The sequence below is a fragment of the Heptranchias perlo genome, chromosome 18 (genome assembly GCF_035084215.1).
Source record: "Heptranchias perlo isolate sHepPer1 chromosome 18, sHepPer1.hap1, whole genome shotgun sequence".
Lineage (NCBI taxonomy): Eukaryota > Metazoa > Chordata > Chondrichthyes > Hexanchiformes > Hexanchidae > Heptranchias > Heptranchias perlo.
Genome location: NC_090342.1, coordinates 9,001,549 through 9,016,704, shown reverse-complemented (window position 1 = coordinate 9,016,704; position 15,156 = coordinate 9,001,549). Strand labels below are relative to the sequence as shown.

At 44.4% G+C, this 15,156-nt stretch overlaps 1 protein-coding gene across 2 annotated transcripts in view; it reads right to left on the bottom strand.

Moving 5' to 3' along the window:
* LOC137334564 (stabilin-2-like) overlaps positions 1-15,156 on the bottom strand; it is a 108,122-nt gene that overhangs the window by 26,734 nt on the left and 66,232 nt on the right. Inside the window, exons 38-50 of one of the 2 annotated variants that reach the window (XM_067999331.1) lie at positions 13,709-13,904; positions 11,954-12,049; positions 10,704-10,749; positions 10,512-10,588; positions 9,192-9,317; positions 8,906-8,979; positions 7,971-8,042; positions 7,755-7,874; positions 6,664-6,711; positions 4,756-4,839; positions 4,511-4,657; positions 2,084-2,224; positions 879-938 (exon numbers count right to left, since the gene is read on the bottom strand). In XM_067999331.1, the coding sequence (XP_067855432.1) occupies positions 879-938; positions 2,084-2,224; positions 4,511-4,657; positions 4,756-4,839; positions 6,664-6,711; positions 7,755-7,874; positions 7,971-8,042; positions 8,906-8,979; positions 9,192-9,317; positions 10,512-10,588; positions 10,704-10,749; positions 11,954-12,049; positions 13,709-13,904 (1,287 nt within the window). The remainder of the gene's footprint in view (positions 1-878; positions 939-2,083; positions 2,225-4,510; positions 4,658-4,755; positions 4,840-6,663; positions 6,712-7,754; positions 7,875-7,970; positions 8,043-8,905; positions 8,980-9,191; positions 9,318-10,511; positions 10,589-10,703; positions 10,750-11,953; positions 12,050-13,708; positions 13,905-15,156) is intronic. The other variant, XM_067999332.1, reaches the window with a different exon arrangement.

Genomic DNA, 15,156 nt, shown 5'->3' with positions numbered 1-15,156 from the left:
CACCACCGGGCAGTGATCAGGCACAGTGGATCACCTATTTGTGTTAGAACTCGCCTGCATTTCATCCCATTGATTTTATAGGGATGGAAATTGGGCGGACGATCTGCTCCACAAGGTTACTGCCCAGGTGGTGAAGGAGAAAATGACCCCCCCATTGTCTCTAGACTATCTATTGCTGAGTCAAGTGCTTCAGGTACAGAATTGGTGTGAATTGGACACCTTACCTGTCAGTTTCACTATCAGCCTGGGAATATGGTTGATGTTCCTCCAATGTAATAGACAATTGGATTAGAATTAGAATCGAGATAGCCATCACATGTACTTGTGTACAGTGACAATATTTAGTAATAACCAATAGTTGCTTTAAGGAAAGGGAAGTCTGGAAGGATCACTTTCTATTCAAAGTACACTGAGGTCAGTGTGAGAAGACATTGGGCTCAAAAGTCACTGGAGGACCTGAGAATTCCAGAGTTGCTCAATATGAGGGAGAACCATAATATCAGGAATGCTACAGCATGGAGGAATCAAACCCATGCCAATCCAGGAAGTGGTATACTGGCACTTTGAAACATAGCACCACTGTGCTTCAGAGCGAGTTGTTATGATCTGCAATGCGCTGCCTGAAAGGGTGGTGGAAGCAGATTCAATAGTAACTTTCAAAAAGGAATTGGATACATACTTCAAAAGGAAGAATTTGCAGGGCCATGGGGAAAGAGCAGGGGAGTGAGACGAATTGCATAGCCCTTTCAAAGAGCCTGCATAGGCACGAGGGGCCGAACGGCCTCCTTTTGTGCTGTATGTTTCCACTGTGTCACGCTTCCCAAACACCACTCCAGCAAAACAGTGTTTTCCCAGCCATGTTAAAGAACCTTGCTTACCTGTAATAGATTGCTAAAGAAGGAGTATCCATTCTGTTCTGCAACTGTAGTGAAATTCAGCTAAAGAGAAGAAAAGGTTTGATTAGTATGTTAAGTATTAAAACTGATGACAGAATCTTGTAGTGTTGTGAGCCCCGTGTCACTGATTGTATCCAGTGCCTGAAGGGCAGCACCAGGGCAGCGTGCAGGTGATGCTTTCTGCCAGTGTGTCCAACCTGTCAGAGCACTGGGCCAGACCACTGTGATGCATCTAGTGAGTGGGCCATGTCTGAGTAAGAGTATATTTAAAGTACAACTTTATTGCGTGTGTGAGAGAAACGGTTTCTGCTTTGCACCTTCACCGTCTGGACTGTCGTCTGGTGAAGGGGTTTGTCCGGCCAGTCTGGAACCCGCTCGATTTTCATCCCGTTGATATTGGGATGTACAGCGGGCGGGCGATTTGCTCCATCAGATTACTGCTCCGTGCAATTATTGTCACCCAAGCACCAATAGGAAAATTTCATGCCTTGTTTCAATAATGATTTAACACTGTACAATTACACATGAACTTAGAAATTACTGTTTGAAGTGTTTATGTATGAATGTGTAAATACCACAAACAGTCATTTCTGTTTAACACCGGGTGCTATTTTAACAGAGCTGTTAATCCGCCAATGAATTAAAACCGAGGTTTGCCGTACGAACATATTAAGCACTTCTTTGTTAATGTCACACAGTAATTTCTAGGCTATAGTTCTAGTGTCAATTGCTGTTTCTACTATTCTTTTCTATTAGTTAGAGAGTACTGGAAACCCAAAGGCTACTTCAGAGTATTCAACACATAAAGTGATGACAAAATCGAGCCCATTTCATATCAAGTCCGTCAAATCACTCAAATCCCACTAAAGATCTCGAGATGAAAGTTCTTCGACCTGAAACATTAACGCTGTTTCTTTCTCCACAGATGCTGCCTCACTTGCTGAGCGTTTCCAGCATTTTCTGTTTTTATTAGTAAAGGTTTCTAGAAATTAGTATGGGCACAAAAACTAAAGATCATGGCCAAGACTAATTCTATAAAATAATCCTACTCATTATTTGTAATGTGAAACATCTCTCTCACTTGTTCCTTCTGCTTGCATGCATGAAATAATATTAATTTCACAATCAGTTTCTAGACTCAATATGAATTTTAGCATTCAATTAATTATGAACACTGCAATCCTTACGTATTTGTAGCCCATTATATCCTTTGGAATAACCTGCATCTTTCGAGGCGAGAGTATTTTGTCTATAAAGTGGACCACACCATTGGCATTGATTACGTCACTGGTTATTATCCTGGCTTCATTGTTTAGGTACAAGGTGTTCTGGCAAATAAAAGGGATGGAACGTATATTAAAATGCTATAACACAAAATATACGTCAAAATAACATACATCTATATCTATCATTAATATATATGTGGATAAATTTTCATCTTCATCACTTCGGTGGTCGCTGGTGGGATGGATTGCATGCCCTTTATGAAATCTGCCTGATTTTTATTCCACTGAAGTCAATGCAATGAAAATCAGGCGGGTTCTATAATGGGTGGGCGATCCGCTCCAATCAATTACCACCCAGGTGGTGAAGACAGAAACCTACCCCGTAACAACAACAACCTGCAATTTATACAACGCCTTTAAAGTAGCAAAACGTCCAAGGCGCTTCACAGGAGCGTAATCAGACAAAAATTTGACACCGAGCCAAAGAAGGAGACACTAGGACAGGTGACCAAACACTTGGTCAAAGAGGTCGGTTTTAAGGAGCGTCTTAACGGAGAAGAGAGAGGTGGTGAGGCGAAGAGGTTTAGGGAGGGAATTCCAGAGCTTAGGGTCTGGGCGGCTGAAGGCACGGCCGCCAACGGTGGGGTGAAGGAAGTGGGCGATGCACAAGAGGCCAGAGTTGGAGGAACGTACAGATCTCGGAGAATTGTCAGGCTGGAGGAGGTTACAGAGATAGGGAGGGGCAAGGCCATGGAGAGATTTGAACACAAAGATGAGAATTTTAAAATTGAGCACCTTTCACATTCTCAGAACATCCCAAAGTGATTCACAGCCAATGAATTACTTTTGAAGTGAAGGCACCGTTGTTTTATGAGTAAACATGGCAGCCAATTTGTGCACAAACAACAATGAGATGAACGACCAGTCAATCTGTTTTGGTGCAATAGACTCGGGATAAATGTTGGCCGGGACACCAGAGGATCTCCTTGCTCTTTGAAAAAGTGCCATAGGATCTTTTATCCCCATCTGGTGGCATGCTGGCTGGGATTTGGGGTGGGTGCGTCTCCACCCTATATTTATGTGCTCCCAAATTCCCCCAGAAATGGGAATTGGCACTTCTTGGGTTCGTCCTCTCTCCATCCAGATGTCATTGGATGATGCCATCCGCTAGAATTCCCATCAGTTCCAATAGGCCCCAATGTTAAATATGCCTACATAACACAGGTGTACATAGTGTGCCAGGATCAGATCCTGGTGAAGGGGAGAGGGGGCTTCCACAAGTGTGTGAAATGCCGGTTACTTGGCAGCAATTGACCACTGAACAATTAATTACCGAAAATGGCATGGCAGCCCACCACCCAGATGTCCCAGAACCTGGGATTTGGGATGGGATCAGGACAGCTCCAGACTGGCGGTCAGAACTCTTTCCCCATTAAGGATCTGCAGCTGTCGCGGCTTGGCAGCAATTTCTAATTTACTGATGTCTTTAAGTTAGGCTGCACCAAACCTTAGGCTCTCCGCTTGTTTGTACAAAGTTCTTTTGTATGCTGTTTTCATGGAGGCGCAACCCCTTTAAAATAAACATGTCAAACATTTCCCTTAAAATAACGTATTGTACAAATGAGTTGAGAGTTTCTACATAATACTCAAAGAGCCAAACGTCAAACTGTAAAAGTGATGACCTGTAAATGGGAAGTGGCTGTAATGTAATATGAAACACAGTTGTTAGACTTCCTGTAATGATTAAAAACGATGCTTTACGTCCAGGAGTCTTACATACCCACAAGAACAGGTACGGTCTTTTTCTATCATCAGAATAAGAAAGAAAAAAAGACTCGCATTTAGATACAGCCTTTCATGGCCTCAGGATGCCCCCAAGCGCTTTACAACCAATTAAGTACTTTTTTGACATGTAGTCACTATTGTAATGTAGGAAATACGGCAGCCAATTTGCGCACAGCAAGATCCCACAAACAGCAATGAAACAAATGACCAGATAATCTGCTTTAGCGATGTTGGTTGAGGGATAAATGTTTGGCCAGGACACCGGGGAAAACTCCCCTGCTCTCGTTCGAAGTTTTGCTGTGGGATCTTGTACGTCCACCTGAGAGGGCAGAGGGGGCCTGGGTTTAACGTCTCATCCAGCAGTGCGGCACTCCCCTCAGTACTCCACTGGGAGTGTCAGCCTAGATTACGCGCTCAAGTCTCTGGAGTGGGGACTTGAACCCACGACCTTCTGACTCGGAGGCGAGAGCGCGACCCACTGAGCCATGGCTGACACTTTTTTTTCTTTTCTCCCTTATTAATTTCCAACGTTAAATATCAAGAAACATGCAGATACGGAGTATGCCATTTATCCCCATGTACTTTTGCAACTCAGACTCTCACCTGCACATAGGAAAGCTGTAAGGTTTCTCCATGAACAGTGGTGAGAGTTTTCATGGAGATTAGCTCATTGTAGAGCACTTGGTTACACGCTACAATGTGATAACGAAGGATCTGGGCCATCTGTCCATTTGACTCCCATTCCGGTATCTAAATGTTGGAGAATAACGAGATGAGTGGACGAATGACCCAAACAATCAGTCTGGGAAAAAAAAACGCTGCCGCCTCGAAGGCGGGCTCACGCTTACCTGCGCACCGTTTTTAAAAGCGTCGCTGCTCGGGATGAAGACGGTAAAAGGGCCCGAGCCTCCGAGTTCGGTGACACTGTTAAGCTGTAAGGATCGAAGAAGAAATTGTTCCGGTTTGAAAGTGTTGCTTCATTGTCAGACTTCAACAGTGTAGGAGCAGCAGATGAATGAAACAGCAATTTCCAATTGGAAGAACTAATTTTATATTTCTGCTCAAATTGTATAAAAAACAAGAATTGTATTATAGTATGTTACAGCACAGAAGGAGGCCATTCGGCCCATCGTGCCCGTGCCGACTCTTTGGAAGAGCTATCCAATTAATCCCACTCTCACCTGCTCTTTCCCCAGAGTCCTGTAAATTTTTTCCCCTCTAAGTACTAATCCAATTCCCCTTTGAAAGCCCCAGGCTGTAATGGAGTTGAGTTTTCAGATGACCATATCAACCAGCAGCGGCTAAAGTTATTTTTCTTTGTCTTCGAGGGCAGCATAGGTACATACCATAGGGCGTTAAAGCCACAATTAAAGGCTAATTTCCCCAACTGGGGGCTCGCGGTGAGAAGCGGCCACTCACGAGGAGCACTGTTTGGGCAATCCCCACTTTCTGTCCATGGATGGAAAATCAGGCTTGCTGCCAGCCCGTAAATTCCTGACCTGTGGACCTCTCCTCGGGAGGAATGTCCAGTTGAGTGATCGGCCGCATATAAAAGTTTAAGATCCACATTCCCAAGGCGCAGATGCAAACAGATCCTGGTGTTCTGATTTATCCACCAATGAGGCAACAGCGCTAAAGGAACAGTCCTTTTCCAAACCTCCAGGCCCACAAAACTCAAACAGGATAAACCAGTGAGTGAGAGACATAAGCACAAATAGGACTGAGTTGGCTGGGTTTCGTGGACTGGATTACCAGGGGATGGGAGTCATTTGTTGCCCATGGTCTGCAGTTTGGTCATGTCTGTTGTACACCATAACTGAAAGTTGACCTGTATCATCACCCTTTATCCACAGGTACAGCCTTAAGTACTCTGGGACATCCGTTTTGTTTTGAAGAACACTACAGGGTAAATCCAGTGATCTTGTGCTCCCAGTAGGAAACTATACTTAAAGGGAGTGCGGATCGGGGCATTGATGCTGCCCTTGTTGCAGCTCTATCTCCGACCTGTGCTTCCTTTGAGTGAAGCTCGATATTAACCCACTCACGACAGACAGGAGAGAGTCAGTGGCGGGAGCGGGGGGGTGCTGTTAAAGAGTTAAATACGGGGAACGCGACCCCAACACGTCGCACACCGCCCACCGAATATAGGGGCGTCCGAGTGTCCCACTGTGGAGAGGCAGGACGCTCAGTTAACATATTTAAATCGGGCTCCCACCATACAATTGGGAGCCCGATTTAAAATTCGCTGCTGCTGAGCGGGTTTCTCAGGGGTCGGGAAACTCGGCAGTGAAAGGGAGGCCGGAGCTGCCTGCTCCACAAGGTATGTGACTCTTTCAGCACTCCTTTGTGGACCAGGAGGAGCAGGAGTGCTCCCCTCCCCCCCAGGCCCCTTCAGGAAGACTTCGGCCTCCCGCCCGCGCCAATCGCGGCCCCTCTTTTCCCCCCTCCCATTAAGTTCAGCGGGACCCCCCGCGTTCCCAACCTTGCCGGGTTCTTCGGCAGTTCTGGGCCTCGCCCGCACCCTCCCCGCCTCCCCGTAAATATCGGGGCCGTGATTTTTCTTGTGATGGCCGATGGTGCTTCCACTCGCCGCACAATAACATTTACAGAAACAGTTTGAATTACCTTCAAACTTCTGTTGACTCCTAGAATTTCACGAGTCAATATATTAAGACACCATTACAGGCACACACACACGTAGCTGGGCTTGACTTATTTCCATGAAAGGCGGGAAGGAAAAGGCCGGTGATTTTTACCTGGAGGTGATAGAAGAAACGGGATGAGGCAGCATTCCTCGGCAGCTCCTAGTAAGAAAGATGAAAGGTTATCCTCGAGTGACTGATCTGTGAAGAGCACCAAGCTAAAAACGTTTTAAGTGTTGTAAGGAGATGGTTAATTCTTAACTTTTAGCTTTTCCCCGTTAAGTAAGTTTCTGTTACAAGAACAGTTTAAGAAACATAAGAAATAGGAGCAGGAGTAGGCCATACGGCCCCTCGAGCCTGCTCCGTCATTCAATAAGATCATGGCTGATCTTCGACCTCAACTCCACTTTCCCACCCGATCCCCACATCCCTTAATTCCCCTAGAGTCCAAAAATCTAATCGATCTCAGCCTTGAACATATTCAACGACTCAGCATCCACAGCCCTCTGGGGTAGAGAATTTCAAAGAATCAGAGCCCTCTGAGTGAAGAAATTCCTCCTCATCTCAGTCTTAAATGGCCGACCCCTTTTCCTGAGACTATGCCCCCTAGTTCTAGACTCTCCAGCCAGTTTAAATTAAAAGGAATTCCAGTCAGGGAGTTTTAGCTGATAACAAGTAACTGCACAGACACAAAACCAGCAGGGACAGTCTTTGCTGATAAGAGATTTAGCAAGGCAACACATTTTGTTAGCTCTAGCCTTGAAAAGGCACCTGTCATAGATTTGGAAAATTAGGGAGTGATTCTTGTTAAAACTGAAGTCCAGCTAATTGGATGAGGTAATACTTTGAAACATGCGGATTCTCACATAGCCAGAGTGAAAGAAAGATGTAAAGAGAGGGGGTGTTAGAATCGATTCTTCAGAATTCGACAAGGCTTGGCCAGCCCATCCTCTCAAAACCCATGACGTGGTGAATTCTCCGGTCTTGTATCGTGAGTGTCTCAAGGTTATGTGTAATTATCATTAGCAATAATTACCATTGTTGATTGTTGGTAATAATAGTTATCATTGCATGCTTAATTCCAATAAATGCCTTTGAACCCTGTTATCTTGTGGAATTACTTATATAAGTAAGAACATCCATTCCCTAACATTGTGAGTTTCTAAAATGAAGTAATCAAATACCGATAACATCACTGAACGCACCTTGTATATGGTACCTTTACACGTAAACCCATCGCCAATGTAACTCGTCAAACAACTGCACAATCTTTCGTTTGGCCCAGTATGATTGCACATAGCAAATTCACTGCAGCCTCCATTGCTCTGTAATAAAGTAAAAGGAAATAATTCACTCGGCATTCCAAATATCTGGGTAGTTAATAACTTACGTTATATTAAACAACCAGCATTGGTACTTACCACTCGGCAAGGGTTAATTGGCTCACAGGTCTTTCCATCACCTTGATATCCAAGCAAACAGTTACAGGCTGCCTAAAAACACCAGTTAAAAATTAATCTTTCAGGAAGCTATCTAAATCTAAGGTGTAATGTATTTTAACATTTCAGACTGGAGGGAAGTATACAGTGGTGTTCCCCAGGGGTCGGTATTAGGACCACTGCTCTTTTTGATATATATTAATGACCTGGACTTGTGAATACACGGTATAATTTCAAAGTTTGCACATGACATGAAACTCAGAAATGTAGTAAACAATGAGGAGGATAGTAACAGACTTCAGGAGGACATAGACAGACTGGTGAAATGGGCAGAGACATGGCAGATGAAATTTAATGCAGAGAAGTGTGAAATGATACATTTTGGTAGGAAGAATGAGGAGAGGCAATATAAACTAAATGGTACAATTTTAAAGGAGGTTTTGGAACAGAGAGAACTGGGGGTGGAGGATATGTAAACTTCCCCATCCTCAGTCATGGTGAATCCCAGAGCGTGAGTGTGAGAGACAAAGCTGAAGTGTTTGCAACATCTTCAGCGGGTAAAATTCTGATGTAGTATGGCCACCTTTTGGAAAGGTTCCATGTATCATCCCTGGTAAAATGCTGACGTCAGCGGGCTGGCATTGGGGGTCAGTATTAACCAGGTTCGGGAGCAGGAAAGAAAAATTCAGCCAGGATTTCTGCTCTTGTTAGGCTCTCTGGTGACCCCTGCTGCCTAGGTGCTCGTGTGTAGGCTGACAGAATGAGTCTGTGATGCCCACACCTACTGTCTAATGAAGGGACAGCGGACGAGGGACCAGAGGGCTGACAACACACCTTGTCCAGTAAGGGTTATCCAATGATACAGCACAGATGAACCCCTACAAGTAACAGGAGTGTGGGGAATCAATTTTGCTTACCTCGTTTGGCCCAGTTTGAGTGCATTCAGCATTTGTATGGCATCCTCCATTATCCTCCAGGCAAGGGTTTATTTCTTAAAGAACACAACGAATGAAATGAAGCCTTTTAGAAATTAAGTTTGTTAATATGAGTTTACCATAATTAATTTTTATTCAGAAAACTTACACAGCTCACCAGAGCTAAATTAATACAAACAAAAAAAAAATTATACAATTCAGGCTGATGTGGTTTGAGTTGATAAACATATTCAGTAGACAGCTATCTAAAAGAAAATATTATTCTTACCAAGGCACACAAGCCCATCGCCCGTATATCCTGTCTGGCAGGTGCAGAGTCTTTGTCCAGGGGCCGTTCTTTTGCAGTCTGCATTCAGTGAGCAGCCACCATTGTCCGTCTCACAGGCATTCCTAGCTGTGGTAAACACAGTACCCGTAAAGATCAGACATCTCACTGCGTGCTAAAAGTAACATCAGTAAAATACTGTCAGTACTATAAGCTTATGATTAACGACGCAGGGATCGAGTCCAGTTTGCCGGCTAAAAACCGACTCCTAACTCCAACAATGGATAAAGGGATTGTTTGAGAGAGCCAGGCATTTAGTGGAATTTATCCTAAGAGTGCCACACACATATATATATATATATATATATATATATACTAGTTAACTATACTAGTGGACCTCCAGTGACACTGCTCACAGTAAGTCAGCATGATGAGGGAACTTTACTGAATGGCAAGTGCTTGTAAATTTAAAGGTTTAGGTGAGAAGGAGATGACGAGCTTTCTTTATCTTTAAGATTATTTTGCATCTATAAAGTGTGACACTTTGAAGTGTGAAAGCAGGAGTGTGAGGATATGAGCTAGGTGCAATAGTTTGCACAACACTAATGAATCACTCATGGTTCATGATTTGAGTCAGAGGATGTGTTGTTTTGTAAAGACAGGAACATTGTACTATCTAACACACAATGCATTGTTCTACTGCTCTAGTTTAGGCATGTGTCCCTTTAAGGCTACAACACATAATTGATGTTAAGTGAACACTGGTGAGTTCATTCAAAGGTTGACTGCTACCCAGGTTGGAGATCAGAACCCGGCTTTCTTTTTGGGACAGTGAGTGAATTACCAGAATTGATGAAATAGAGAAATACCGATAGAATTACATTAATGCACAGCACAGAAACAGGCCGTTCAGCACAACAGGTCTATGCCAGTGTTTATGCTCCACACGAGCCTCCTCCAACTCCTCCTCATCTAACCCTATCAGTGTGTAACCTTCTATTCCTTTCTCCTTCGTGTACTTATCTAGCTTCCCCTCAAATGCACTATGCTATTTGCCTCAACTATTCCTTGTGGTAGCGACTTCCACATTCTTACCACTTTCTGGGTAAAGAAGTTTCCCCTGAATTCCCTATTAGATTTATTGGTGACTATCTTATATTTGTGGCCCCTAGTTTTGGTCTCCCCCACAAGTGGAAACATCTACGTCTAAAGCATGAAGTTGCTAAAGTCATTCTAATGTAGTACTTTGAACAAAAAAAATCTGCTGCATAAAATAAAAGGAATGAGAGGTTCTGAAAATAACAACTCCGAGTCCAACCTTACCTTCACAGAACGTGCCATTGCCTTTGAAGCCAGCTGCACATTTACAGTACCCTGTGTCAGTTGTGTTAGAGATGCAGCTGTACAAGAGAATTAAAGTTCGGAGAGTCACTACCAAGCAAATTAGGGAACTGCGAATATCATTCATTCAAAACTTCTCTGTTACCAAAAAGAACTGGTGAGAGGGGCACGTACTTTGCACTTGAGTGGCAAGTGTTACTGCAGGGGTCGTCAGTGATTTCTGCAAGTAAAATCATACCCAGATATTAGTGCTTTGACTCTTCCAATTTCCATCACAAAAAGCCTTACAATATAGGAAAATATTAATAATATTGAACATAGATATCAGTATTTTGATGTGTCACCTCTAAGTCAGTTGGTTCTGGGTTCGAGACCCAGAAGGGACTCATGAACACAATCTAGGCTGACCTTTCCGTGCGATGCTGAGGGACAGTTGCATTGTCGAAGATGTCGTCTTTCAGCTGAGGAGTTACACTGAGACCTGCCTGCATGCCCTTAACTTAAAAGATCCCATGGTGCTACTGGAAGGAGAGCAGCATGTACTTCATGCTAATGGTGTAATTCACTTATCATTCAGCATGATGTGTCTTGAGATAAGGTGCAATTTTAAATGATGAAATGCATTATGAAAAAGAAAATTCAACAAATTTCTTTTGCAGCCTGTTTCAAAATATTTGTCAGATCCAAGGTGATATTCTCCGCATGTTTAATAGATTTTATTTGTCTCTTTGCATTAAATTATTCCGTCTTGTAACTTGTTCTCCACCTTTGGTCCAATGGGCCCCTTGGGATATCTGTTGTCGAGAGGGCAGCTTGTGTTCAGACTGCTACAACGAGCCCTGTAGCTGGCCATCGAGAGACTCCACCTGATCGCCTCCTTACCTTCACAAAGATGGGATCCCACGTACACTTAACCCTCACTCAGTGGCTCCAGAACAGGATTTCATCTCCCTACTTTCTAAATGTCATACTTTCAGCTAGTAACTAAATCAGCTGGCTTCAGATACAGCAATGAAGTTGTACTGTTGATAAGCAAGCAACAGTTGTAAATACCTGAAGGGGAAAAATACTTGAAAGGGAAATATTTGCAGGGCTATGGGGATAGGGCAGGTGGAGTAGGATTAATTGGACAGCTCTTTCAAAGAGCCAGCACAGGCATGATGGGCCGAATGGCCTATTTCTGTGCTGTATCATTCTATGAAAGGCTTCCATTGTATAACTCAGGGCACCACGCTGTCCAATGCTTTCAGTAACTTGAACAAAACATTTAATTTGCCAGTTTGCTCGACTAGTAGTTACAATGAGGAAAATTATCTTTCCTCCTGACTCCTCATTATAGCATGCTGAGGTAACTATGTCATAAACTCTGACACAAGCACAAATTACTGATTCTCTAGTAAACAACGTAATGAATATAAACTTACGAGTATCACAGTTGACCCCTCTCCATCTAGGATCACATTCACAAGTACCATCCCCATTGATTCCTTCATTACATTTACCATGGGCACATCTACATCCTAGAAAGTAATTAATAGTAACAGGTTTACTTTTGCATAGTTTCACACGGTGAATACAAAAACGAAATTTAAGAAACATCCTATGGTCTGGTGGTAAGCATAATTGTTTTTATTTGTTCTGGGGATGAGGGCGACACTGGCAAAGACTGCCCGTATTGCCCATCCCCGGCTGCCCAGAGAAGGTGGTGGTAAGCTTTGTCCTGAACTGCTGCAGTCCGGGTAGTGATGGTGCTCCCACAATGCTGTTAGATAGGGAATTCCAGGATATTGACCCAACGATGATGAAGCAACGGCCGATATATGATGTCTTGGAAGGGGACTTGGAGGTGGTAGTGTTCCAAACAGCTAAGCTGGGTTCAATTCCCAACCATTACATTTGGAACCTTTCACTTCAGCAGCTCCCAGTTTGGAAGTTGACCTGATGACTGTCAAGAAGTACTGTAAAAGTATCAGCCTGGCTCGGTTGGTAACACTCTCATATCTCAGACGGTTGTAGCTTGAAGCCCCATTCTGGGACTTAAGCACATCATCTAGGCTGACCTTCCAATGCAATACTGAGCGAGCACTCCATCGCTTAAGCTGTGTCTTTTGGATGAGACATCGGGGATGATTTCAATTAAAATGGATGGGAAATCAGGATCTACCAGCCTGAAATTTCTGGACCAGCATTCCCTACGAGTGTCACTCCCCATCGGGAACGCTGAGTTGGGAAACCAGTCCTATTGAACTAAGGCCCTTTCACACCCTGCCTGTTCAGATGGGTGTGAAAGATTCCATGGCAATATTTGAAGAAAAGCAGGGAATTTTCTTGATGGTACGGACAACATTTCTCCATCAACCAAAACAACAAATTAACTAGTTCAAATCATTTGCTGTAGTGCAAATTGTTTGCTTTTTTTAAATCAATCGTGAGCAAGGCCACATTTTCTGACCTACCCTGATTAGTGATTGTTTTTACAACTGAGTCGCTTGCTGGGCCACTTCAGAGGGAATTAAGAGTCAACCATATGGGCATGGAATCACTTGTAGGCCAGGACAGGTGGGGGTGCAGGTTCTCTGAAGCACATTTGTGAACCACTTGGGTTTTTACAACAATCTGGCAGCTTTCATGGTTATTTTTCTGGTGCTAAACTACCAATGATCAGATTTATTGAATTCCATTTTATAATTTACTGTTGTGGGATTTAAACTCACGACCTCGGTACTATTACCGCCACACTAACATTCCTGTGTTTGTCTACATAAGACTTCACTTCAATAGTAACTCATTGGATATGCAGTGCTTCATGATATCTTGAGGGCATAAATCAATTTCTATAAAATACTATGTGCAAAGTATGGAGATAACTCAAAACACTAAGGGGGAGGATATCCTCTGGTTGCTAAGTGTTAGCGACATGTACCCATAGCAACAGGATTTCGCCGATTACTAGTCCTATAAGAACACATTTATAACTTCTACAGAAATAGGAAACATAGCAAATCTTCCTGCTAGGTTTACAATATCGCTAACACGTAAGGGAACTGAGCTCTCAGGGAAAGTGACTTGGAGAATTGAGGTTACAATGATGTGTGGGATTGTGGAATTACATCTGTGATGGCCAGAGGGAATCACTGGGGACAATATCAATCCAATAAAGACACAGTCAAGGAACGCACCTTGATCACAATGTACTCCGTACTTTCCATCGACACAGGTCTCACATGCTGTCCCTTTAAAGCCTTCTTTACATTCGCATGTCCCTGTGCCGTTGATGCCATCTTGGCACCTGCCATTCCCAAGGCACCAATTTGTAGCCTTTCCTGGACATGCTTGACATTGTTTTCCAAAGTAGCCAGTGCAGCAGCTTCGAGTCTGGAAGAAACCCGCCAAAAACTAAACCAGAAGCAGCGGAGTAATCAATAAGCAGCGGCACATTCTAAACTCCGGTTTCTGATCTGCACGGGTGGTGCCTCCTCTCAATATGGACATCGGAAAGAAAGGTTTACACGCTTAGGCTGCAATGACAATAGCGGAGGAATAATTATGCTACACTGGTGAACAGAGAGGCAACTGCTTTCAAACAACCAGTGGCTTCACGGGCTGAATTTTCCTTGCCCCGTCCTTACAGGGTTAGGATGGGATTTCTGCCCACTGCCCCAATGCTACCTTGACCCCGGCCCAGTATCCTGGGTCATTAGCTGTTTACGGTAGGCTCCCAGCAGAAGGACAATAATGCCACTGGAATCGGTTTTGGTTGGACTTCTTCCGACTGGCCCATACCTGCCACGATCCTGACCCTTGTTCCTGGGTCGTGGTCAATTTCACATGCAGGGCAGACTTCCACCAGTTCCTCTGCTCTTCAGAGGGAGTCCGCCATTGCCAAGGAGGAAAAAGTCATGTGGGACACTCACTGTAGCCCCTGAAGTGGGTGGAGCCTACTTTAAAGAGGGTAGAAGATCCCCCTAAATGTGCCGGCACTAAATTTTGAATTGGCTCTGAATGAACACAGCATCTGTACAACAGGCGTTTGGAGGTGTTGGGAGAGGGAGAGGTGGCCATCTCCTACCATGCCGACAGTCCTCCTGCCTCCTGCCGCCACAGTCTCCTTACTGCCTCCTTTCTCCTGGCCTTCATTGGCGGTGCGGAGATGGGAACTGAGGGAAATCAGCTGCAGTTCCAAACCCCAACCGCTTGCCGTCATTTACATGAGGCGGGGCGGGGGCTGGGCAATGGGCACGTGGCTAACATCGGTGGCAGAGACGGTGGTTCGTAGGCAGGCCTCCTTGTGTCTTTTTTCCACCCTCAAACTGCCCGTTTGGAATTTGGAGGAAAGTCGTCGCCTCTCAGTTTTCAAGGTCCAACAGCTGTTGGATCAGCTGTTCAGTCAATTGCAGTGTTGCACGGGGTTGGAATTGAAACAGAACAGAGCGCAGTCAATCACCAGCTTGGGGGCGGGGGGGGGGAACTAACAGGACAAAGAATCCGGAAATCGTGGGCCCACGTAACCTTGGTTTCTTGGCCAGCGCTCCCTGTGATCCCCCACTGGGAACACCCAATCAGAAGGCAGGTGTCAGCTTGGCGTTGTTAGTAGTGCTCTCACCACCTGAGTTCAAAGGATCTTGGG